Here is a 25,787-nt window from a genome sequence, read left to right on the forward strand (position 1 = left end):
TCAAAGTCTATCCATCGCTGTTAGAATGTCAGGTTCTCATAAGATATGAGACGACTTTATCCAACTTTGATGTGATCCGATTTTTGCGCACGAGAACTGGGAACAAAGTCAAATTAAGCAACCCTGAAACTTCCCTGTTACATTTTGATTTCAATTTAGCATGCAGTCTTTTTGTGTGTTTACACTTGCCTTCACTTATAGAAAATCTGAAGAAAATCTGATCTATGTGCATTCAAAGGTATCAGTGAGGATCAGTCAGTGATTGAAACTGTCCGGAATTGAATAATCAATTTAATCAATTACTCTACTCTGACTAAAAGGCAGTTCTGAGGCTGATTTGCAAGAATTTTTAAGATTTCATAAAACTCAAAAACTCTGGAAGATCTGAAGCAGATGTCTGCTGTAGGTTGGCTAATCATGGGAATCACAGTGCTTACAAATCCCTTCTATTCTGCCTGTCACTCTGTCATCTTGTCTTTTTTTCCCCACATAGTAACCAAAATGTTGCCTCAAATGTTTTCAAAGTGGTGGAGTTTTCTTTATCTATATGTAAAGTTTCACTCACACCGTTTCCTGTTGTGGAATGGAAGATAACGTATCTAGAAACACATTTTACGAGGGTCTAAACATGAATAAATGAACCGCATTTTATGCTACATCATAGTGTGACGTAAAGGAGGAATAATAACTGTTTTGTGTAATAATGCATGCATTTTAGGATGAGAGGTGAACATTTTGCTGTCATGCGGCAACTGTATAGCACCAGCATAAATATTTAGTGTCTTGAAGTTGTGAATTGCCAGTAATTTCTGGATGCAACGACCTCGTTGCAACAAAACCGTCCTACGATTACGAAACACAAACACAGAGATGGAAGATGGTTCAAATCTCACCTGGACTGTTCTCTTCTGAACATGGTACTGGGTGACGGTGGACTGGGAGGACGAAGAGCTAAACTCGTGGCTCTCAAACTGCCTCTTCACAGTAGCCAGACCGCCAGGCAGTGAGCAGGCCTCAGACTCGTCCATCACCTATCAGCAGACGCAGACACCAGGAGTTACCCACAAAAACAGAGTTATAACCAACAGTCTGAGTTACCTCCAATTGTTTTCTGGTTTTCCAATTTTTGTCCCACTTTAATGTTTCAGATCAGAGCTAAATAAGATATTTTTTACACATTGAAAGGTTGATTTGGATAGCTCCCCCACCCCCGTTGATAAATGGTTTAAGCGTTTTGTAGTTACTTTGGTTACAAAAATGCAAAATGGTGAGGAGGCAAACACGTTCCGTTGATTAGATGAGGCTGTGGTATAAAACATTCAACTTCTTTCATCACCGCCTTGAATGTATATTATGACAGGGCAACATCAAAGCCTTGATCTAACAAACTGCATTAAAAATTAGCTTAACCTAAACTATGACAGGCTTTCATTTTTAATAGATTTACTTTATCAACATTATTTCTGCACCAGAGGAACACGGGAGAATAACCTTTGCTAAATTATTCATTTTACAGCACGAAAATGTTTTAAAACGCCTCATTTTAGTTTATTAAAACTAAAATGATATATCATATATATCATGATACATATGATAGTATAGCATATCATATGTAGGATAAAGCCAGGAAATGTGAAAACTTTGTAAGGAAGGCGTTAGAGGCAGAGAGCTGAAGACAACTTTGGTATGGAAGAAGAAATCCTTTCCCCATGTGACTTGGGCAATAACGGACTCTATTTGATACAATAATCTCCTTTTGGTATAGACAATTACAGCCCTAATAAAAGATTTATGTGCAGGCTTCTGCATATGGCATAAGGAAAGTGTAATATACATGAGACTTTCTATGAAACGTCTCACCTCTTTATGAATATATTTGTGAATTAATACACGGTTTATATATTTTTTCAGACATCTAAGTGTCGTTTTTTTATACAAAGAAACAAAAGCGACTTCTTTATTTCTGCATTACAGCAGAGCGGAGGTGTTACAAAGCACGGTGTCCGTGTTATAAATGTTTTAATACAGAACGGGGGGGGATGCTTCAGAGGAGATTACTGTCATGTACGTACTGTCACCCTTAGCATCTCTAAAAGTAGACAAGAACTTAAAAGAAGACTTGATGTGAGTCCCAGAGGAAACCTGACCCAGTTCCAGCCATTTTGTCAAGAGGAATGGGCCAAAATTCCAGCAAACTGACCCGAGAGCCAAAATGTTTGACCCAAATTGTACAAGGCAATTTTAGAAAACTTGCTGAGGAAATTCTCTCAATCTTCTCTCAATCTTTACTGTGGCATTTAGTAAGTAAAAAATTATTTTTGATAGTCACGACTGACCTAAATCAGGAAACGTTTAGTCCAACTTAATGTCACCTTGTGAAAAAAGAATTAGAAGTTTATTTTAACACAGATCCTCCATGCACTAAAGCAGAAGTAAAGAATAAAAGCCCCTAAATATGGACTTTTGTGCAGAATATTATATATATTTGTGCTGCTTATCAATATTAACAGAGAAAAATTAGAGTTACTGGTGAAAGAAAGTTATTTTTATTCTAGCTGTCACAGGATATGGATTTCCAACATCAGAATTTGTCTTTCTTGTAATTTAGCCAGCTGACTGGATTATAAATAGCAATAAATATTTGAGCCTTTAACTGTTCATAGTCATTTCTTGGAACTCCACTTTAGAAGTCCTGAACTACTCTTCTAATGGAAAATTCATGAATTAATAACCCAATTTTTTGTTTTTCCTACTCACTCGATTAACAGAAACATTAGATTAATTAGAATGAACTTGTCCCCTACTGCACGTTAATATAAACATGCTAATCAACAGCGCTGCCATATTTAGAGATGCAGAATATTACACTCATATGTGCAGACAGCAGTTGTTTTCAGTAGAAAGCATAAATCCAAAGACATTCTACTTTCCTGATCCCCACTAGTGTTCACATGTACCCCTCAAACCCCCCTCAGACACATATAGATTACCAACATCAACACTCAGCTGTCTGTAGGCTCCACATGCTTTAAAGTTAAGCTCAGCTGAGGCCGTGGAGGTAGCAGCGCCACCACTCTAACGTCCCCTACCAGCAATTCAGAGAGCGTTTATCAGCGACTCCTTCCAGAAGATGATTCCCAGAAGGGCAGAGCTTATCTGCTCAGTTTAAATTTACAAGTGCATTGGATTTCTGGGCTGTTATTTAAACTATCCTTTTTGCGCAATAGGCATTTAATAAAAGCAACAAGTCACTCGAGGAGGAAGTTTTAGATGATACTTTGTGTGCCATGGCTGGATCTGCTCTTTAAACTGTGTCTTCTATTTGCAGTGTTAGCATTAGCAGAAATAGCTCTTACAAGACACCTGCGCAACCCAGCAGTGGTGCTAACTAAAATGTTAGCTGTGCTACCCCTGAAGCGTTAATTGTAAACATTAGTGCCACTAACCCTAAAACACTACATTAGCCCGGCATTTAGCAGAAGCTAATACTTCAGTTTAAATTACATGGGCTCTTCAAAGACTGCTTTCCTCACTAACCAGTTTAATGTTGACATTATCATTTACATGTTCTATAATGACCTGAAATATTATATATCTATCTTGTACTCTAATGTCCATGTTTTGTTCTTGTATGTTTCTTGTTTGAAATAAAGCTAAAAATAGAAAGACAGAGAGAGAGAGAGAGAGAGAGAGARAGAGAGAGAAAGAGAGAGAGAGAGATAACATGGGGACAGGAAATAGAACTGCTGCACCGACTTCAAAATAAAAGCATGAATATAAACATCAAACTGATTGAAGAATTGTCAAGTCAATGACCAAAACTTCAACACAGATGTCAAGACTCAAAATTTACAATCCACAAAGATTAATTTAGGGGCAGCTACGTATACAAAGTGTTTTCAAAGTTGGCTAAATGAAAAATTAGCTCTGAAATTAGCATATTAGCAGATTAGCAGATGTGTGCCCACCACAGCCATAGACATGAATACTAGACGCCTCATGGAGCGCTAAGTCGTACGTAAAAGCGTCCGCCATCTTCTATGTGGCAGCAGGGCGATCGGAGCTCCTTAAGTTCTGTGCTATGTGGACTTGTTTCAACCGTTTTACCAAACAAACTGGATTCATTAGGATTACCTTCCTCAGGTAAGGATGAAAGATCAGAATTACTTGACTTTGCAGCCAAAAATTCGCTTCTAAACAACCCGAAAATATTTCCTATGTAGCTAAATTGGCCCGAAATAACCGCTGATTGTTAGCATAGCAGCTAACGTTTTCATACTGTTTTCTAATGAGAGAGAGCTGATGAGAAACCGGTGTTAGAGGGGAAGTTGATTAAAGACCAGGGGATTTAGTGAGGAAAGATCAGTCAGGATSAGAGCTGGAGCTGCTGTTCTTCAGTCTGTTTCCAGCTCAGCTTCACCATGTCGGTATTTAGCTATAAAGATGCTACGAGTCACAGCCCAACATGCTGAAAATGTCTTTTTCTGAATGTGAAGGAAACATATACCGTAGGTATTTATACATACGGTATAAATACATATCGTATATCGTATGTATTTCGTATATCATATGTATTTTCTATTTCACTTTTGGATAATTTCTCTTTTATCCTTGGCTTTAGCCTGTGAACCAGGACGTCTCAGAAGTCATTGAGTTCTCCCAGTGTGACCAGCAGACTGAAGCCTGTGGCCAGTGTTCCCAGTATAATAAATACATGTTTTATTCTTTCACTTTTTGTGTATTTTTAAATATCTCAACCTGAAGTATTAGTGTAATAATGTAGCTTTTGTAATGAAATAAAAATAATTTTCTCTGTTAGAATTATTTTCACTCTTTGCTGTCAATAGCAGAGTTGACATACTGTAATAAATATTTATTCTCTGGAAAAAAGTAAGAAAAATATGTAATTTAATGTTTGACAATGATTGATTTATAAATCAAAAGTCACTTCTCAATAACGTATAAAAAATAAATACAGGAAAATTATTTGTTTCTTGTCTTGAAATGTTAAATGTACATAAAATTATAGAATTATGTAAATATATTCTTTAATAAAACACTGTAAAAGTGTCTGTTCATCAATTTCAATATAAAAATTATCAGAATCATTTCTATCAAATAAAACATTGTGCTCTTTATTCAGAAATGCCCCAAAACAATTAAATAATCACATCAAAAGTTAAACGCTCTCTTTAGTAATTTCTTTGATTACCAAAGCTATTAATGTGTGTGAGAAAATGTGTCAATGACAGGAATTAATTTAAAATACTTTGTAGAACGGCACTTTCTGAAGTTCGGTCCATTCACTTGTCTTACTGGCACATATTCCACATTCAATATGGCGGACGCTGCGCCGTATCGCAGCAAGGGGCCGGCCCGCTCCATGAGGTGTCTACGTATTAATGTCTATGACCACAGCAACCCACTTTTCTTTACAATGTCTAAATTCATTCAGAATATTCAGAACATATTTTATTTTGAAAGTTCAGAAAATTCAAATTTATTTACATTTCTAGACTTTAAAATCCCAATCAACAGGACTTTAGAGGTATTTTATAGTTTACAAGTCCAGGAAACAGCAGCTGCCTCCAAAAATTTGGAAGGTCGACATCTATAAACATACCTGTGAGGTCAGATGATACTTTATAATCATCAGATCAACAGACACAGGAAGTTTTGAAGGGGAACTACTAGATGCTTCCTTTTACATGTTGTTGAAGCTAATGCAACGGCTCGGCAAAAACACTTAACCTGGGTTATAAAACCAAAAGCAGAAGTTTTCTTCAAAGAAAAACTTAAATTCAGAAAAGTGTGGCCTTATTTTTGCCTGACCTTGTCGGCTCGTGTTGTAGAATTATTACGGGTTTAGAGCACGGAGGCTCTGCAAAGTCACAGAGGATTATTTTCTCGTCCTTGATGATAAATAATGACGTCGATATTCAGAATTTTATTTTCCACTGTTGGTGCGCTCAGATGAAGGGGAAATAACGGGTGAAGTTCTGCTTTTATTGAAATGGGGGGGAGGATTGACTTTCAAAATTTCTCAGAAACAGAAAGAATAAAGTGGCTTAACAGCACAAACTGCCAAGTTACAGTTCAGAAATACGTTTATCCACTTCCTCCTTAAAATAATCGACATCTGGAACCTTCCAGGCTATTATCTTGCTAAGAGTGGATTCCATGTTTCTAACTAAAACGATGTTCTTGAAACTTCTAACCTCGTCCATCGGGGGGTTTAAAACGAAGCAGCGAGGAGACCAGGGAAGGTAAAAAAAAACCATACGCAATAACAAACACTAAATCCCTGCTCTGTCGAGAAATATGCGTTTTACTCCAAGTAATTTGTTTTTAGTGAGCGCCAATTAAATCCTGTGCAACAAGTTGTGTTTTGAAAATGCTTCATTATGCTTTGGCGTCACTGGATCAATATTCATTGTGCGAGTTTGTGCAGTTTATCTCGTGGAGATTAAATGCAGCGAGGCAGAATTCCTCTAAATTCCCTCGCGTCGTTAAGGGTTCAGATTTTTTAAAAGCCGCTCGGAGCGTTTCTGAGCAGTCAGCAGCACATCGAGAGGAGACGGCAGGCGACGTTATCTCGGTTTAGAAAATTGGGGGGCAAAGTCTTATGAGGGAGTGAAGCTGAGAGCCACTCACAAGAAGCTCAAGACTCATATCTTCAACTCACTCCTGTAGAAATACTCAATTTTGTAAATTTATGATCACAAATTTTACCAGCTTTTCATGGGATTTTATTTGAGAAACAAACACAAATCAGCAAATGACACCCCATAATAAAAATGATTCCTTTCAGCATAGCCCTGAAACTGGAAGTTGGTGATATGGGCTTAAAGTTTTATCAGGATATTTTGCGGTATTATTATGATAACAATGAGAAGAACTTTTTATTGCTTCTTTTTGAGGTAATAACTGCATGACATCAATATGAATGATAAAGGCCAATCTTGATCTAAAACCCATACAATTAAATACGGGGCCCGTATGGGGAGGGAATTGTGCTGAAAAACTGGATTTATAAACAACAACGCTTGGCAGAAAAATGTAACTTTTGTGTCTGACATGTGCTGACCAGCTTGAACTGATTTTCTTAGATCCCATTTCAGACAAAGTTGGGAGTCCAACTTGTTTTATTTGGTAAAACCATAAAAGAAGGCCAGGTGAGTGAAGGCCCGTACGCAAGTTGACTTGAACTTATCTCCCTTCATTTCTATACTTTTATCTAACAAAAAACTCCCATTAGGATGTGACACACTGAGCCCATGTGCCGCCTGCCCGGCTGCTCTCTACATCAATCCAGTTACATACAAGTGGAAGTTCTCGTCTTACCGCCACGGAGGAAGCACCGCCGCTCTCCTTGCTGGACACGGCTGCCTGATACATCGCCAGTCGCTCTTTCACCGACACTGGCTCAGCCTCCTGGTTCTCCTTTGAAGACCCGGCTCTACCTGCGGCTACACAAACATGCAGAACATTAAAAAAATGTACAAGACCTCTAGACTAATATACGTCTTTCATAGGGCAATCAAAGTCGTGTTAAGTTAGACTTAACACGACCGCTGGATACGTCTCCTCAAGGGGTTTGCTGATATTTGCTACCTACTCATTACTCTTTTGGCACATCAGGGAAAGCTGTGGAGGAGCTTGCCATTTAGTAATTGGTCTTTGGGGACAATTTTGTACAAAAAGGCCTTTTCTTTTTAATAAACTACAACAAGCTAAATCGATGGAATAGATTTTTTTTACCTAAAAAAAAGAGCAGCATCCTTAATAAATCATCAAGATTACTAAAACTTCATGTGAAGAAGTATTAAAAAAAAAGGATCTGCCTTTTGTTTGAAACCTGAATTCGATGAAGACACTCTCTTAACTTCCAATGCTCCACATTCAACAAACTGGGCAAAAGATATGTAGAGGAAAATTGAGAAAATAAAAAAACAATCCGTGTTTCTTTTTGCGGTTCCGAACATCCCCGCAGACAGCCAATTAGACAAAAGTGTTGATTCTACATTTGACTTTTTGAGCTACAAAGCATCATTAGGCTCCAGAGGAGCCTCTGTTAAGGCTCAGCCTCCGCCCACACCCAACCTTTCAGCTCTTGGCATGTTATCTCGCTCTGAGCAGCAGCTTCCCCGGGATGAAAGGCGACCCTAAATAGAAACGATTTCGTCTTCTTCACGTACTCGCCCCGTAACCTTTTGACTCGCTGAAATCCTCCTCCTCCTCATTTTGTTTTGAGGTTTTACATGTTTTCTTTTTTCCACGAACATGTATGTTTTCTGGTTGAAGAAAAAAGGGGAAAAAAAAGGAAGGAGTTTTATGTCCCCAAAGACGGAAAGATCAGGAAGAGCAGGCAGAATCCTTCTTTGCTTTTTCAGTAATAGCAATGTTCAAATTTAACGAAAACAAAACTTTTTGATCTACCCTGAATGTACCATCCTTACTGCAAAGCTCATGCTTTGGGTGGCAGAATCATGATGTGGGAGGAATGCGATTCACATTTACAGTGTCTCACCTTTACCGTACTGGTAATGGTCAGTACTGTACTGAAATTTGACCAACTTATGTTGCTTGTTAGATGTATGCAGATGATGTGTGCATATTTCAATGGAAAAACCAGCAAATACACAAAATGCCTCATCTGTAATTATTAAGATCTCTGCCTGTTTATTAACACATCTGAATTTTTATGTTGACAAAAACGGGGATTAACGGTAAATTCATTAAACACATTTTAAAAAATTCCAAGTAGAGGACAATGCAAGATCTTTTACTAATAAAAATCTTAATGGTAAAATGTACCATTTATTTCCCAATAAAAATCTTAAACTGTGTGGTTTTTATATGTAGTTAGCTTCCTGGGTCAATACTTTTTAATAACCACATTGCGATGCAATGATAGCTCCAAGTCTATCAGTTTTGCACATTACTTGTGAATTTTCCTAAACAGTGTTCTTTCGTCTTTACCGATGTTCTCCAACAAACGTCAGAGGCCAGCTGGTCACACCAAGATAAAATTACAACAATAAAGTTCCTCTGTTCTGCTGAAATTGGAGTCTGTGGACAAAATGTAGAGGTACGAAAATCTTTGCGAGAAACATTAGGAGACTTCAAGGTGCCTCGCGGTTTCTCCGATTTCATTCAGGTGGCATGTTAAGAAAACATCCCATCGCACCGCTTATAGCTTTTTTGCTACTTTTGGCAAAGTAGTCGAGGGGAACGGGGGCGAAATAGACCGTTGAAGATAGCAGCATCCGCTAAATCCTATAAATATGAGTCAGAAATCCTACACCTGAGGCTGTGGCGCATCCTAATAACGGCTTGATGACAGAAGCACAAGGATGATTCCCTCATTTATCACCTGGGATAAAGGTTCACGTCATGGTCTGCGGCTTTGAAGCACGGGTCAGCCACGTGAAGGTTTAAAAGTCTGCGTGTGATGACAACAGCCCTTCGGTTATCTCCGGCTTTTCAGAATGATAAGTCATATGCAGAGCTGCCATACCACAGAGTTGAGGTAAGCAGGCTTTCGGGGGTTGAGGGAGAGAGAGGAGGGGGGTGACTGGAGGAGAAAAATAAACCCAGCCTTTTTATAAACCGGCTCTGTCTGCAGCGTCATGTTCCCCCGTAACAGGCAGCTTCATGGGGAGGAGGTGCGTGTAGGAGTACATATGTGGAGACGAAGAAGTGAACGCAAAGATTAGGGATATCTTCCGTTAGGATTTTAAGCTATTCACCGTATCCAATGTGAGAACTAATTAGTTCTGGCGCCGACTCACGCTTCGTTATCCGTAATACAGGCTGTGTTATGCGTAATGTACCTCAGGATAATGAGGGCAAAGTCTATGGGTTCAGTTTTTTTGTGCAGGATTTGTCTTTAAACCGGTTGAATTTCTTTTTTATTTTGTATACTATTGGACTGTAGCCAATTAAATTGGGTTAACAATTTAAATACAGTTTCTATAGTGTAGATGTTAATCCATATTTTTGAGTGAAATTTGTTAAAGTTTAAAGCTGCTAAATCAAATAAGTTAGTTAAATACTTCCATTTAGACAATTTTGGTTATGGGGTTATGTTAAAATGAATATGAAACCATGAAAAAGTATTTGAACTCTTACTGATTTCTTCATTTTTTTTGTTTTTTCAAATAATTTTTGTACATGTCTAACATATTCTGTGGGTTTTATTGAAGATTTCATTCATTAAGTAAAAACACTATCAATGACAAAGTCATTGTTTGCCTTGGTAAACCATAAAATACTGTAATTACTTTTTACTTTTGGTTTTATTTTTGCAAACGCAGTAGTGAACACTATCAGACCTGAGGAATCACTGAAATACAACCTAACAGCATGAAGTATGCTAAAAGGTCTCAGAAAGCAATTGAATAAAATCCAAGAACAGATGACAAACAGTCGTCTGTGATTGTGGGAGGTAATATCTGAGGCTTTGGGACTGTAGTGAGAACCGTTATCCAACAACAGAGAAAACATGGAAGAGTGTCCAACTTATTAAAACAACTCCAAGAGCTCACTTTAACAAATCATCCAAGAGGTCTAAAATCACCAAGAACAACTCCTAAAGCACAGGAGACCTCACAATATTTAGGGTAAGGTATTTTCATCACTCAATAATAAGAGACCAGAAATGGTGTTCATGGGGGAGGTCCAAGGCTAAAAACTATGCCTGACCAACAGTAACAAAGACCTGTCTCACATTTGCCAAAAACATCTTGATTATTCCCAAGACTTCTCGGACAATAATCTGTGGGCTGCTAATGAAGCGCTTCCATTAGCTGTAGAAATATCATGAAGCTGGACACAACAACGCTTTCTCAACAACTCTCTAAACCTTTAACTGAGTTGCTATATTCATTCTTTGCATACCCTCTATTGAAATTACAGAATTTTAATGGAAGCTATTTTGTATTTTTACACAAAATTTTGTCCATACCGTGTAAATTCACTCGATTTAGGAGCAAACAGACTCAGACTGAGTAGGTTTTTCTTTTCAGATTTATATTCCCTTCAGACCAAGCATCACAATAAAGGTAATAACACTGGCTGAGAGGGTAATGGAAGCGGGGGAAGGCCATGACGAGTCAACAAGGGAGGCCTCGCTGCTGACACCGTACAAGACTCGGCGGCTATATTGAGCTTAGCTAAGGCCCGCCAACCTCTAGGCCCTGTCTCCACACGGATGGCTCCTCTAAAGGGACCGATTGAGAGTCGCTCCACTCTCGACTCAGCTAGAGCTGAGGCAAAAGGTGAAGAGCAAAAAAGGGGATCCACCATGCCGAGAGACTCGACATGTGATAGCAATTTCAGTGTTTAAGGACCAGAGAGGCAGCACGACTTGGCAGCACAAAGAAAGTTCAAGGACCATAGATCTGCAACAGGCAGAGGCCATACACAAATCACAGAGGCGTTCCCACCCACCCTTCTTGTATGCCCCATCCTCACAATAAAAGCCTCTGGCAACGCAATTTTCTGTTCAGTACTTACTGGCCAAACCTTTTGCCTGCTGAGGTTTGACAGGAAAGCAAAGAGAGCTACACTAATTGAAATGTCAGCCTACGGAGGGTGATTTCTATCTCACCGGCAAAGTAAAACAGGCACAATAATTAAGCTGTCAAATTTATCAAAATAACTTCTTTGCAAGGAGAGTGAATTGTCCTCAAGCACTTCCTCATGCCGGCTTGGCACTTTGTCTCCGATTCGATGTGCTTTCAGAATATTCCAGATCAGAGCTGCTGCTGGGAATTGCTCACGGAAGGGAACACAAAAAGACCCATGTATGTTTTATGATAACACGCAAATCCTTGTGGCATCATGGACACGAGCTAAATAAAAAAAAAATAATTTTCCACCAATTTTGAGTCATGTTGAACAGGGGCAGTACATCAGACTCTTCATTCTCTGGGGAGGCTGTTCAAGTCACTTACCTTCAAGATGTTCTTTAAGGGAAATGGTTATAGAATCCAACAGTGTAAAAGAGGGCCTTGGGTTGTACAGAAAACCCCCCAAATGGGATTAGTTAGCACCCTTCACCCAAAAACAAAGAAAAGAAGGAAAGTGTGTATTGGAGACCAGCTCCAACAGTGCAGCTCAGTGAGTGGGACCCGGGCGTATGGTGACAGCTGATTTTATTTTAGAAGCTCCCCACTTAAAAAAAAAAAAATGGGATGGACTTCTGGGAGAGGGTAAGTCAAGTGGAGGTGGGCTTGCTTTTTTAGTGCCAACCCTAGAGGTACCCTACATTCCTTTGACCTTATGTCATGGTAGTCTTATGGATATGAATCTCCCACTACATGAGCTAGAAAAACACTCACACTTAGTGTAGCTCTCATTTATAGATGGGCAAAACGGGAAGACATTTGACATTCGTAATGTTTTCCTGTTAGTTGGCTGTAAATCAGGACTGAGCGTACACACTGCCAGAAGGTATTCATGGTCAATGGTACTTCAATGTATTTTATGTGATTGACCACACACAGTGTAGTTTATTTAAAAACCATTTAAAGCCAGAGCATAGTTTAAGAAAGAAAATTAAAGCTAAAAATATTTTAGCCTTTTGTGGGCAAATACCTGTTTCCTTTCAATCATGCATCTTAACAAGTATACTTTAATTAGGTGATTGGGTTATGCTGAATTTAATTTAGGGGTATTAAGGATATTACACCTACCACACTATCAAAGCTGACTGAACCCTTTTATCAAAAGTAAAATAAAAGCTGCAGAAGGTCAGAATAACTCCTGTATGATCCAGTTTGCCATAAGTAGAACTGCCTGTTCTTGCAGCCAAGCATTATGATTTGTCAACAACAGGGACTTCTAGTGCTAGTCTAGAATAGGTTTCTGTGTACAAATCACTGTAAAACTCTTACAGGACAAATATATGAAAGCTGTAATGTTTCCAAGAACCAGACTGAATGTTCTTTTTTTTTCCTTTTTCTTTGCTACAGTAGGCTAATTTGGAGTTATCATGCAGATGCAGGACTGGTATTGATCCTGCTATTGAACTCTTAGTTGGAGAATCTAATTATAAGAATGTGACTGCAAGATTTGCTGGGAAAAGAATCGGTGGGAATGTCGGAAACAGCAGCTGCTAGCGGATTGGGAGGTAAATGTTTTAATGTCAGCTCTGAACGACTGCTTGACATCGAATTAAATTAACCCGACAGTTTGCGTAACCAGTCGTGACTAACGTAGATCAATACAAAACAGAACAACTTGGACTTTTTTTTTCTCACAACTTAACGGCTGAATTGTAAACATCAACCTAAAAACAAACAGAACAAACTGAAAAATGTGATTTGGGGATACTGATGTAAACAGTGGAGGAGATGTAGAATTATGCTAGCTACATTCACTGGTATGGGAACCAAAAATGGACATTCTTAGAGATGTGTTTTCATAACGTTATATCAAGGCATCAGATTATTTTTGTTATCTGTTGCTTTGAGTAAGAAAGGATTGTTACCAGAACCTAAAATGGTTACTTATTTATGTTTAATCATGCTAGCTACTGATTTACCGATAAAGGACGCCCATATGGTATTAGCTAAAACCTGGCTGTACCTGGTGCTTCGACAATAATTATTCTGACGTGAGCTAGCTCAGGTCTTTGAAAATCTACAGCCACATGGGCTCGATTGAGTAAACACCGCTTACGAAACCTGCTCAACCTTGAGTGATTTCAATGGTTTAAAAATATTATGACGAATCGTGAGGACGAATCTGTTCCCTCTACGTCTGGCCTCAAGAGATCTTTGAGCCGATTTCAAAGGCAGCTCTTCAGATAGAAAAGCATTGCAGCTAATACAATGGGAGGGTATTCGGTGGAAGGCCTCTGGTGGAAGGATAGAGAAAATAAACTATTTCTGACAGTATTTTTTAAGTTCTCCAGCTTGGGAAATACTGACTTCGATGCATTGCCCTAAAGCAAACAGCAACAACACGGGTCCTCCTCCTTAGGTGCAGTCTATTTATTTTCTTTAGGCTTTTTTTTTTCTTTCTATCTGGAGGGATTTCTCTGAAAATTTCATTTTGTGTTCATATGTCCTGTATATTAAACTCCAATCTTGGCCATTTAACCTCAGAGGCACCGTGTTTCCCCAGAAGGCGGCACAGCGAGGAGAGAAAAGCGTGGGTACCGAGCCGTCGAGATTATCCGTCGATAATCCCGGTGAAATTGGGAAGGATCTGCCATTTCCCAAAGTGGAAAGCAAACACTCGGAGAACGTCTCATGAAAGGGCTTGTGTGGATCCTCAAATTAAGATGCGGAGATTCTGATTTTCCAGAACGTCCCAGAGAAATCAAAGATTGACTGAGATTTGCATGTTGAATGTGAAACGCCGACTGTTCTCACAGCGAAACTGATATGATCGGAACTAAAATGTAAAGCTGATTTTCCCTGGTTAAAAAAAATAATTTTCAGATCGTGAGACAGTAATAATGCCTCAAGACGAGCAGAAAAGACTCCAACAGTTTTACTTAATCAAAAATACAACAACTGAAACCCCTCTATGCTTAATCCACATTTGAGTAATACAGTCTGTATTTGTCATGTTTCAAAGTCCATCATTCACAGAACATGATGTTGAAAATGTTTTTTTTTTTAAGCCCTAATCTTCTGTGAAGGCAATTTATTTATTTATACACGTTAAAGAGGATATTCACACACTGGCTGTTTGTTTGTAAAGCTAAATGTTCTACTCAGCGATAAAGTGCTGGATTTTCATTGTACCCATGACAACAGGTTTTACTCCAGCGTCAAATCATTCTTTCACGTTCTCAGGTAAAGTTTCTGTGAGACTTAAACGAGTCAACATGTCCGCTCTCAAACAGACACACAACATCGTCAATTTTAAATTTCTAAACGTTCATGCGTTACGGGATCGTTTGCGTCCCGTAATATCCTCTAAGTGGATCATGTCTGAAATTAACAGCCAGAAAATCTTTGGGTTTTTTTCCACGAGATCCATATTAAAAAGACATCATCATGTGGCAGGACAATCTGGAAGGAGATTAATCAAAACAAAAACAGCAATTTGGGCAAATCTGTTCTGCCATAATTCAAACACAGGGGAAAAAAATTACTTAGCACTACCTCCTTCCTGGATATTTAGAGATAAAAAAATATAACTTCTGAATGAAAAAAATAAACAAATTTAGATTTACACGGTGCCACAAAAGCCCGCCACGGCGTCACGCTGTTATTCTGGTGGAAAGCAAGCAGAGTGCGTGTAAACAAGGACGCCCGCTACGAAGGAGCCGCAACGCGGAGATTTGGAAGTGAGCTTTGCATCTGTTTAAAGTGCAGTTACTCCACGCTTGTGCTTTATTTAAAAGAAGATTTGAAGGAGGCAGTTCTGTTCCTCTCGGATCCTTTTCCTCCTGCTGTCAGTCACTCCGCCTGGCAGAGATTACGCGCCGTCTTCGCTGTCGGCTCGCTCGGCGAGACGAAAGCTGTCGCTCAGTCAGGACAACGCCAGGGATCATCAGCAAGCTCTAATTTTAGATGCAGGCCTGATGGATCCCAGGTGGATGATAAAGATATCAGCCAGCATATATAAATATCATTAGTATCTGTATGTGTGGGTGAATTTATGAGCGCGTGTTCAGGCGTGGGATTAAGACCCATCAACAAATTATTTCACATCCTCACCCTCAACTATCGCGTTGCTCTTATTTCATTTTTATCCCATAATGCATCTAAAACAAGGTTTGTTGTTACCTGGAGAACACGGTCGAGCACCAAAACAACTGAGGTCTGACCTTTCACCTCCAAGAGTGTTTATATGATGTTATTTTCTACTTAACAACTCAGAGAGATGATGCTTGGCCCACAGTTGGAGAGGTGCAACACCTGTCGGTCCTAAACGTGTTCTGTGTTTTCAAAAAAGGCTTCCAAACTGAGGTTCAATTCAGGTAGAATAGCTGGTTTTTCTACACAAATCGTGACACATTTTGAATAATCAAGGTTATTGTTCCTTCTTTTTTTATTTGGTTTGACCCAGACTCTGCCTCCTCTATCCATTTTGTAATATCTATCCATTTTGTCTCTAGCACAGGCTTGGTGAAAAAAAATGCACTGAGGATTGAGCCTAGTGGGGCCCCGCAGCTTAGAGAGGTGATGTTAGAGGAAACTGTATTGAACACAATAGCATTGTGGATCATAAAACACCTATAATATAAAGCAACAAAATGGAGAAAACAAACTGGTTATTGATATCGGCCGATACCATCGATATATCGTGCATCGCTAACTTCTGTACTTGAATTGTTTTGAAGTGTGAAATATCCTGATCAACAAGCAAACAGTTCTTCTCTGCTAGTGAAAAGAATGTTAACTTTGTTATTAAAGTCCTAAGTCATTTTACATTCAAAGTTATGTGATTATTTATGATGACACGTGGTAATTATTCACACTGAGCGCTCTGTGGAAATGTGGATTGCCACAGCGGCGCGCACTTTAACATGAGAAATATATCTTATCTATAGTTGGTGCATTTTGTAACTGCAGTCTGCAAGATTCATGTGAGAAGATTTTTAAGTTCCCTCCATAGTGGTAATTAAAACAGAAATTCTATCCTGCACTCAGCAAAGCCTGCTGATCACCCCATAACTTATTTTCTCTTTCAAAGCACAGTCCTGGTGGCTTAAAAGGAAATATTTAAGTTTCCTCGCGGCAGGAAGACTTCTTAATGCAGGGCAGGCTATGAGCTCAGCTTGCAATTTCTTTTGTATCAAAAATATATATCTATATTTTTTTTGATGTCTTATTCCTCTAATCTAAAAAAAAAATAAATAAATAAAAAAAGTTGTGACTCCTGAAAACTCATCATACAACTAGTAGATACTATTTTGGGTTGAAAGTTGCTGATTTGGATTTTATTGGTGAGCTTTTAATCAAAAACTCTCCTAATATATCAGGCACAAGAAGCTACAAGTTGCTGTAAAGAGCCAAAATATTTAGGAGATCTCACTGTAAACCCTTGATTACTGATAAACAAAAATAAATAAATAAACCAAGGAATATGTTGTGTTTGAAGGATGAAATGACCAAGAACTATACGTAACATTTTACTGTCTCCCTATTCTATCAAGGCATCTGATGAAAGGGCAGCGCCTCCCACGGTTGCAGCCTCAGGCACCTGGCTATCCAGTTCTTATGCTGCTTGTTATTTGTTCTTTGGATGGGATGTATTGAAATGTCAATTCCCTCCCAGAGGATTAATAATGTATAGTCATTCATTCATAAAGAGCTTTTTAAAGGTCCATAAAATAAAGTTAGAGTGTAGAAATGTTCACTAATACTTTAATGAACAAGTCCATAGATTAACGGCAAAGTGAATGTATACATTTATGTCCTTTTAAACTAACCCAAAGAGGCTAACTGATGTCATTCAATTTCTGAATGAATGAAACATGAGATGCTTTTATTTTGAAGGACCAAAAGTGTCTAGGTAAATTAGGGCCATTTTGTTCTCAAACCACTTAATGTCGATATGGGCAGCAGTTTCGGAAAATTCCATGTTGTCACCGTTGTGATGCTACAACAGATATAAACGGGTTGCAATAAACCAGCAACAGCCACAAGACTTCCTGGTTCACAAATCAAACACACAATCCCTTCCAGCGTATTTCTATCAGACTTGAGGTCTGTGGTTTACTTCCTGTAGAAAACCCCTTACATGCTGTGCCAATCGTTTGCATCCAGTACGGTATCCCAGAAGTGACAAAATTAATCATTTTCAAGATTCAAGATCCAAATAAAGTGGCGTTTAGAGAAAAGTGTTTGTGTTCTTGAACGTTTTGCTGTTTTTTTATACACAGATGGACATAAACAAAGGCAGTCCCCACTCTGTGATGTGCTAACCTGTTCTCTTTAGTTAGGTTACAGGAATGGAGGTACCTTGCCTGAACCCCATCTGTGTTTTTTATGTTATCTGCCGTAGGCGGAAAATAAAGTGGAGGTAGCTACTATACTGGTTCTCTGCCAGAAATGGAATTGCAGCGTCAAGGGAGCGTCTGGATTGTCAGAAAAAATAAGAAAGTAAAAAAATTGCCAGTGAGGCAGAGCCTTATCTGGAAATGAACAATCTAGTTTTTCAAAAAGCTGCTTTCCGCCAAATGTTTATCTCCCAGAACAAATGGCACGAAACATTGCATTAACCATCCCGAGGGCTCGGCTGACGGAACAGTGTAACCATGATGCAATCACAGCACTCAGACCCAATATTAGATCCAATCTTTCAGTAGGATAGCTCTCACAAAGTTGCCAGTCCTGAAAAAAATTGGAAAAGAGTACGCAAATTGTGTTTATATGATTGTCAAATACACATAATCACAAGCAGAGAAAATGAGCTACAGCTCAATAAATGGAAGTTTAAGGGAAATACGTGGTACAATAAAATGTTCTAGCTGCTTTTCGAAGGCATCCAGAGTCAGCTAGAATAAGTTACACTAACTGATCGCTCTATGGTCTTAGATTTTAATTCTTTACAAGGAATAGATCTGGTATCTCTATTCTGATTGTAAATAAATTCCTGCTAACAGCTGTTGTAACGCTTTGACATTTTAACCAGACCCAAAACAGGAACCAATGGCTGAGTTCTTCCTGAATTTGCTTAAAGCCCCCAAAAAGTACAGGAATAACACTTAATTTTATATTGTATTCCTCAGTCAGGAGGTCAACATCCAAAATGTGAAGGGGCAACATTTTAGAATCCCGCAGCAAATTGACAGAAAAACATTTAATTAAAAAATAAAAGTAAAATTGCAATTTTTCCATACTTATCCAGAGCTGGAAAGTATAAAAGATTTTTGAGATTTTTCTAGACTTCATGGCTGTCATTGTATAGACAAATTAATATAAAGGCTAATGTAGAAACTTCCTATTAAAAGGAGAAACATGAATGAGAAATAGATTTAAATTATCCAAAAGGAAAGATTACAAACGTGAGACTTGACTAAGTAAAATAAAACGAGTGCCTGACTGACTCTAGCTGGAATTTGAGTGGGATTTGCTATACATAAAGAATTAAAGAATGGACAAGAAATGTCAGAATGAGACTGAATGATAAGAGAATAATTAATAAAGTACATTTCCTGTCAAAAAAAAAAAGAAGAACATTTTGGAAAAAAATAATGGACTGAGGATCAAGCCTAGTGGAACTCCGCAGGTTAAAGAGGTAATGTTAATATACTGAGCACCATGTAACACATATAATGTAAAGTGTGAACAGATTTCATTTTACTGAAAGTTTCAATACTTTCACATGGAGTGTGTGGTACTTTTTTATAACACGCTGATTTTTAAAAACTTTTAAATAACCAAAAAAGTTAGTCTTCAAATGAACTGAACAATAGTGTTTTAGGAATTCTTTCCTTTGCAAAAAAAAAAATATATATACGTATCACTACGCAGTTGACTGAAGGTATATACTTATTTATATATTTGTTGACAGAGAAAAAGTTATCTTAAATTCTGCATAAAATCAGAGTGCTCAATATGTTTTAATATAAAAATATTCGAGCAATTTAGGTTCAGAAATAAACAACGTTTTGTTTTTTTTTGGTATTTGCTCAGTGCTGTTCCAGACCTTGGACCTTATCTAGAAACCATATTTGGACTTTTAAACATGAAGTGTGAAAACCCCACAGGGGAGGGTTGTTTTAAAAGGGTCACAAATCTCTGTATTAGATAATAAAATAAAATGAAATAAATACTCACTAAGGGTGGCATCCATGTTCTGATGTGTTGTTGACGGGACAGTCTGAGTGGAGCTAATGGATGTCACTTTTTTGGCCGGAGGAGTGGCTGCCACTTCCTGGTTCAAAGAGAGAGAGAGAGACATAGAGAGAGAGAGAGAGAGAGAGAGAGAGAGAGAGAGAGAGAGAGAGAGAGAGAGAGAGAGAGAGAGAGAGAGAACTATCAGAGGAAACACCTGGACTGTTTCCACAGCATGAAGAAGAGGCGACAGAAACAGCTGGCACACGCTAACACACCTGAAGTTTGGAAAATGACACCGCTAGGTGTCGGATGACATTTTAAACTCTGGATTCCAGTGACACACACACAGACACACGTACACGCGCACATACACACACGCCCACGCACACACACACACACACACACACACGCACACACACACACACACAGCAGGGCATAATCAAAGACCTTGAGCACAATGTGAGCGTTAGCCATTGACTGGAAAGCAAACAGCACTTGGCTGAATTTTAATGGAGCAGACTGGCTAAAACCAGACATGTTTTCATACTACATTGGAACATGACATGTCCTTCTGCACGTGCTACACGTTTTACTTTTTTAAATTATTTTTTAAACTAAAGCAAAAGTCAGCTACAACAACACTCCCATTCAATTGCAAATCATTCCCAAGGAGAACAAACACACCTGTGTCTGTGTGTGTTTGCAAATGTGCAGGTGATTTTTTTTCTTTTTTTTTTCTGCCATTTGCAAATCAAATGCGTTCCCCTGTGGAGCTTTTTTTTTCTTGTTTTTTTACGACAGCTTCTAGTTGAGTATCAACACAGAGCGACAGAAAAACTCTCTGCACAGCAAAAACCACACGGTGCGACATGTCCAGTCCGGTTTCAGTTCGCCGCAAAAGTTGGGCTTTTGGGCACAATTTAAAAAAAAAAAGAAAAAAAGTGCAGCACAAAAACAAAAAAATCCCATTTAACCAATTCCCAGTAGATCTAATAGAAATATTTTTGAACAAATTCACACATGTAGTAGATATAAAAGTAACAATGCCATTTTTAAGAATGTTTTCTTTACTATCCTCTTTAGTTATGAACCGACATCTGTCTGAAGTGTAAATTTGAAAAATAAATTCAGCTTTCAAGCAGAAAACTGGAGATTTTTGGCCAAACTGTTTTAGAACGACAAATTTTTCTGAAGAAAAGTGTGATACCATGTCTCACTGTGGGTAAATGCTTCTCTCCCTGACTTTGAGATTGTAAAGAGCAACACACATGAGTTATCTTCTACTAAACAACAAACACCGGCAGCATTTTGTCGTTCAGAAATAAATCAAAAGTAATCACTTTAAGGACGATGACTTCTGCAACCAGGTCATTGCAGCTTCTAAATTTTTCCCTCTGACAGATTTGTTTATTTTCAACTTGGATTGTGACGCACAAAAGGTGTAAAAAAAATTTTTTTAATTATCTTTTCCGCTCCTCGACGTGGAAAGAAGCTCAAACCCGAGCAGAGCCCCGTTTCGAGACTTCACATTGAACCACGCCGTTTATCCAGCCAAGGTTTTCGCTTTGCTCCATCGATGACTGACAAGCGGGAGTTGTCTTCAAAGGCGGATGCTCGACGAAAGCCAGGGCGTGCGTTTGAGGTGGTGTGAGCTCATTACTTCTCGACAGAACAGCGGAGAATGCCACCGAAAGAACCACTGAAACGATTCCGACGTTTAACCTTCTTCACTCGTCAGACGGGTTCGTTTACCCTCCGCGGACAGCAGGCGTGTGCGGTGAATTATTATTCCATGCAGTGGAGGCTATTTGATGGATGGAAATGCTGCAATTGATGGATAAAAGTGATTTTGTTTGAGAAATCAGTGTTCCTACATTTGATTCTTCTTTTTTTTTAATGTTTGATGCTAATAATTAATAAAGGATTTCCAGTTATTTGACTGCTTGATTTCTAAAGAATATATAATAGATGTACAGGAAGGGAAATAAAGAGGTGAAGAATAATGTGTGCCTCCACACACTAAATAGCTTTTCCATTCATTTCCGTGACAGGCACCAATTAAAGCACTAATCCAAAACACTCCACCTTTTTTTTGGGATAATTACTATGTACTTCAGTTGAAGGTGCAGTGAGCATGTGAGCTTGAATTAGGAACTGCTGCCAACTAAAAAGAAAAAATGCCTTTCTTTAGTTTTTTTTTTTTACCCCAAACTGTGAAGGACGCAAAAACTGAGAAAAAAGAAGAGTTAGTTTTCAACAAACTTTTTAGAAACATCTGAAAAAAACAAAAAATTACCAAAAGGTTTATTTCTGTAACATGCAGTGGTTCAAATGCATGCCTGAGCAAATCCAATTAGAAATTAGAACTGAGACAAGATTTGAGTAAACAAATTGACCTTTAGTTCAGAAATTGGGATAAGGACGACTTTTTTCTCTTTCCTCAGAGGATATTGATTTGAAGGCAGCGTTCAGAATCAAGAAGGGAAAAATAAATAAGAGATTGATGAAGTGTGGAGGCAGGCTCTTCTTCAAATCTGACTAGAGGTTGAGCTGTTCCACAAAGAAAATCTGGCAAATGTTTCACTCTGTAACACACACTCTGAAATGTAAGAGACACACTGCTGTCCTGCAGAAAAGTAAACACCTGCCCCAATATCGAGACTTTTTTTTTTAGATCTCAAGAACCTGATCAGATTTGTTCTAAGGATGCAACGATTAACGTTTTTTTTTTTTTGTTACTTCCGATGTCGATATCTGAAGTTTAGTATTGTCCGATACCGATCCAATACAAAAAGCAGTACTAAATTGACTTAGAATGTTTCTTGTTTTTAAACACAGACATAAATGTACTGAACTATAAATATACTCGATAACTCTGCACATTTAAACACACCAACAGCTTCGCATGCTTGGTCAAACATGTAAAAACAACTTTAATTTGTTCAGTCGGTGCAGTTGGGCGTTTAACAGTTGATAATAAATAATAAAGAAGCTGAAACTGACAAAAACAATAAGTTGGCTACCCTGGTCAAAACATGTAAAATTAATAGCAACAAACCTTTGCTGGTGTAGAATAACAAAATGAAATAATAATTTTTTTTTTTTTGGACTTTATGAGACATAGCAGCACTACAGGGAGCAGCAGATTGATGGCCCGATGCTTCATGCAACTGTCAGCAAGTGTTACGGAGCTCTGAATCGCCGCCATATGTTCTTTTTTGCACACATCGGCTGGATTAAGAGGGGAACGGCTGAAGAGAGCTGCTAGACGGGTGAAGGGACAGAGACCCTCTGCATATCTCTAATAAGACACACTGCTTGGAGAAATCTGTCAAAATGTTTCTGGCCAGCTTGTCGCACAAGATAATCCCTGTGGGGAGAAAAAAAAAAGAAAAAGAAGGCAAGAGAGAGATCACTGGATCCTCTTAGAAGAAGCTGCGCTAATGAAATCAGTGCTGGCCATCTGGGAGCATTTCATGTGTGACAGACGCCTACAAAGGGGACAGTCAGAGCCGTGATGGTGGAAACCATGGTAACTGGAAATCGTACTACATGGGCCGACGCTGTGATTCCCGCCATGTTCACGTCGGCGCCTATTAGAGCGGCGATCTTCAGGGCGCCCAGGCCGGTCTGCAGGGCTGAGCGCAGCGTCACATGTGAGGGGAACGCTTTACATTTTCCTCTAAGCTGTTGACACGTCTCCTAACGAGGAGAACTTCGGAGAGGACAGGCCTCTGCCTCGTAATCTGCCCCGTTTCCACACCGTCACTCCCTGTTAACAGAAACTGAGCTGAAATGGAAAATGGAACAAATTTTGCAATTTTGGTCCCCAATCGAACCGGATCTACCTTTCTATCAGCAGCCCCAGTTCCTGTTTGGACAGTATTCCAGACCCTAAATTCCTAAAAAAAAAAATGCCCTCAATTTGTCTCCAATAGTCAGATGCCATTTCAACCAACTTCGTAAGATTGTTTCCTACAAAAGTACAAACAGCTACCTGGTTTTGAAGCTCAAAAGGTCCTCTCATCCTTTACATGAGCAATAACTCATGGACCTTTTTTTAAAAAAAAATCCTTTTTAATAAGTACATTTGGGCTAAAACTGTTTTGTTAACCATTCTGATAGTGTTACACAAATCAAAAATGCATTTAGGACAGGATGTTTTTAGCCATTCTCAGAAAAGCTCAGCTTTGCTAATGTAAAAGGTGTTCCTTAATTCTGCAAGAAAATGTTGAATTGAATCCATTAGAGTAAAGATCATTCGCTCAGTTCTTAATTAAGGAGCTTTCTAGTTTAAGTCACTGTCAATCACACACAGTCAGAAGAAGAGAGGATACATAGTTCATCTTTTATATCAACTAAACTTATGCTGAGTCCACACAATCAATGCAAACCCAAAGCACCGCCCTTCTCTTAACTGCATTTTTCTTACCACTAAAGACATAAGAACGCAATATTCTTCATTCACAAAAACAAATGCGCTCTCATCAGTCTCACTGCATGTGCCACAGCCTAAAGTGTATTCCCAAATCAATCCTTCACTTTCAGGTTTAGTTGAGGTTCCTGGACATTTGGTATCGAATAATTGGATCAAACCAGTATCAGGGAAATTGGATTGCATGCGAATATGAAACAAATCATTTTGAATTGGATCTCTCTCCTTAGGTAAAGTGTATTTTTTTATGCTATTTAGTGAAAATATTTGCACTATTCATGCAGAATTTCCACAATTTTAAAAGTAAAAAGGATTTATGGAACAAATCAAACTGAATAAAGTAAACTGTGAGGTACTCACTAATTGCTGTTGGATTTGTGTGCTTATGTTTGGAAATCATTGATCATTACTAGTTTCAGGAGAACTCACCGGCTTCCTAAAGCCTCTATAAAGGCTGATCTATTTGCTGCTCCTCACTCCTTTGAACTCGGACAGCTCAGGATTTGCTCAGAGGGGTTTTTGCTGAAGCTGCTGGAGCTCTGGCAGTTGTTAATTCAGAAGGTAAGAGGACTCCTCTCCTCAATACGACACACTGAACTGTGTTTTGTTTTGGATCACAAATCATTTGCATTCTGTTACATCTGCATAATCGTTTTCCTTTCCCTTGCTTCCTCTTACGTCCCTCTATTTTTGATGTACTCTGTCTCTGCAAGAGATTTGTTATTCTGATTATCTTGTATTTTTTCTCACATTAATTCCCCCAAACGTTAACGTATTCTATCGGGATCTTAAGTGATAGACCAGCTCAAAGTAGAGCGTCATCGTTAAGTGGCTGGACGGCTTTCAGAAATTCTGTGAAGTTTAAAAATTCAAAACAATCCAAGAAAACAAACCTGTTAGGAGGAAGACCACAAACCCTTAACAAGAGCCAATTCCAGACACAAACAGCCCACCGCCGGGCTGCGTCGATTTAAACAAGATGCTGTTTAAAATCAGAAAACAGTACCAAAAAAAAAAAAGATTTATGCACTTGGAGACACGTGCAGTGTTTCAGTCTCAGCCGACTATTCACAAGCCCTCTGGCTGTGAATGCGTCCATATGCATTTGCTGGCATGCTACAAGGGTGATTGTTGTCAAACAGATCGCTGTTAGTGATGGAGGAAAACGGTCATCTGAACACATCTGATGCCTCGCCAACAAGTTACAGTGTGCAAGTATGGAACAACGCAGCCATCAAATGAGTTATCCATGCCTTATTTGGTAGTTCTTCTTTTGCTGTTATTGTTGAATTTTCCAATCTTTGTCTAAAATATCCATAAATTACGTTGTGTTATTTATTCTGGCCAGGTACAGGTGACAAAAATATCCAAGTTAGGAGGCAATACATCATTATTGCTCCAAGTTTGGTTCTAGAATGTGAATGCAACTTCCCCATTATGTTAATTTACAGTGGGGCAAAAAAGTATTTAGTCAGCCACCAATTGTGCAAGTTCTCCCACTTAAAAAGATGAGAGAGGCCTGTAATTTTCATCATAGATATATACCTCAACTATGAGACAAAGGGAGAAAAAAAATCCAGAAAATCACATTTTCT

General features: G+C 38.7%; 1 protein-coding gene across 4 annotated transcripts in view; it reads right to left on the bottom strand.

Annotated features, from left to right (window-relative positions):
* Window positions 1-25,787, bottom strand: part of xirp2a (xin actin binding repeat containing 2a) — a 62,815-nt gene that overhangs the window by 16,417 nt on the left and 20,611 nt on the right. For 2 of the 4 annotated variants that reach the window (XM_008425151.2, XM_008425161.1), the window contains exons 2-4: window positions 19,758-19,854; window positions 7,345-7,469; window positions 894-1,031 (exon numbers count right to left, since the gene is read on the bottom strand). In XM_008425151.2, the coding sequence (XP_008423373.1) occupies window positions 894-1,031; window positions 7,345-7,469; window positions 19,758-19,854 (360 nt within the window). Of the gene's footprint in view, window positions 1-893; window positions 1,032-7,344; window positions 7,470-11,960; window positions 12,136-19,757; window positions 19,855-25,787 lie in introns of those variants that run through there. The other 2 variants (XM_008425170.1, XM_008425180.1) reach the window with 2 other exon arrangements.

This window comes from Poecilia reticulata, linkage group LG2 (genome assembly GCF_000633615.1).
Source record: "Poecilia reticulata strain Guanapo linkage group LG2, Guppy_female_1.0+MT, whole genome shotgun sequence".
NCBI lineage: Eukaryota > Metazoa > Chordata > Actinopteri > Cyprinodontiformes > Poeciliidae > Poecilia > Poecilia reticulata.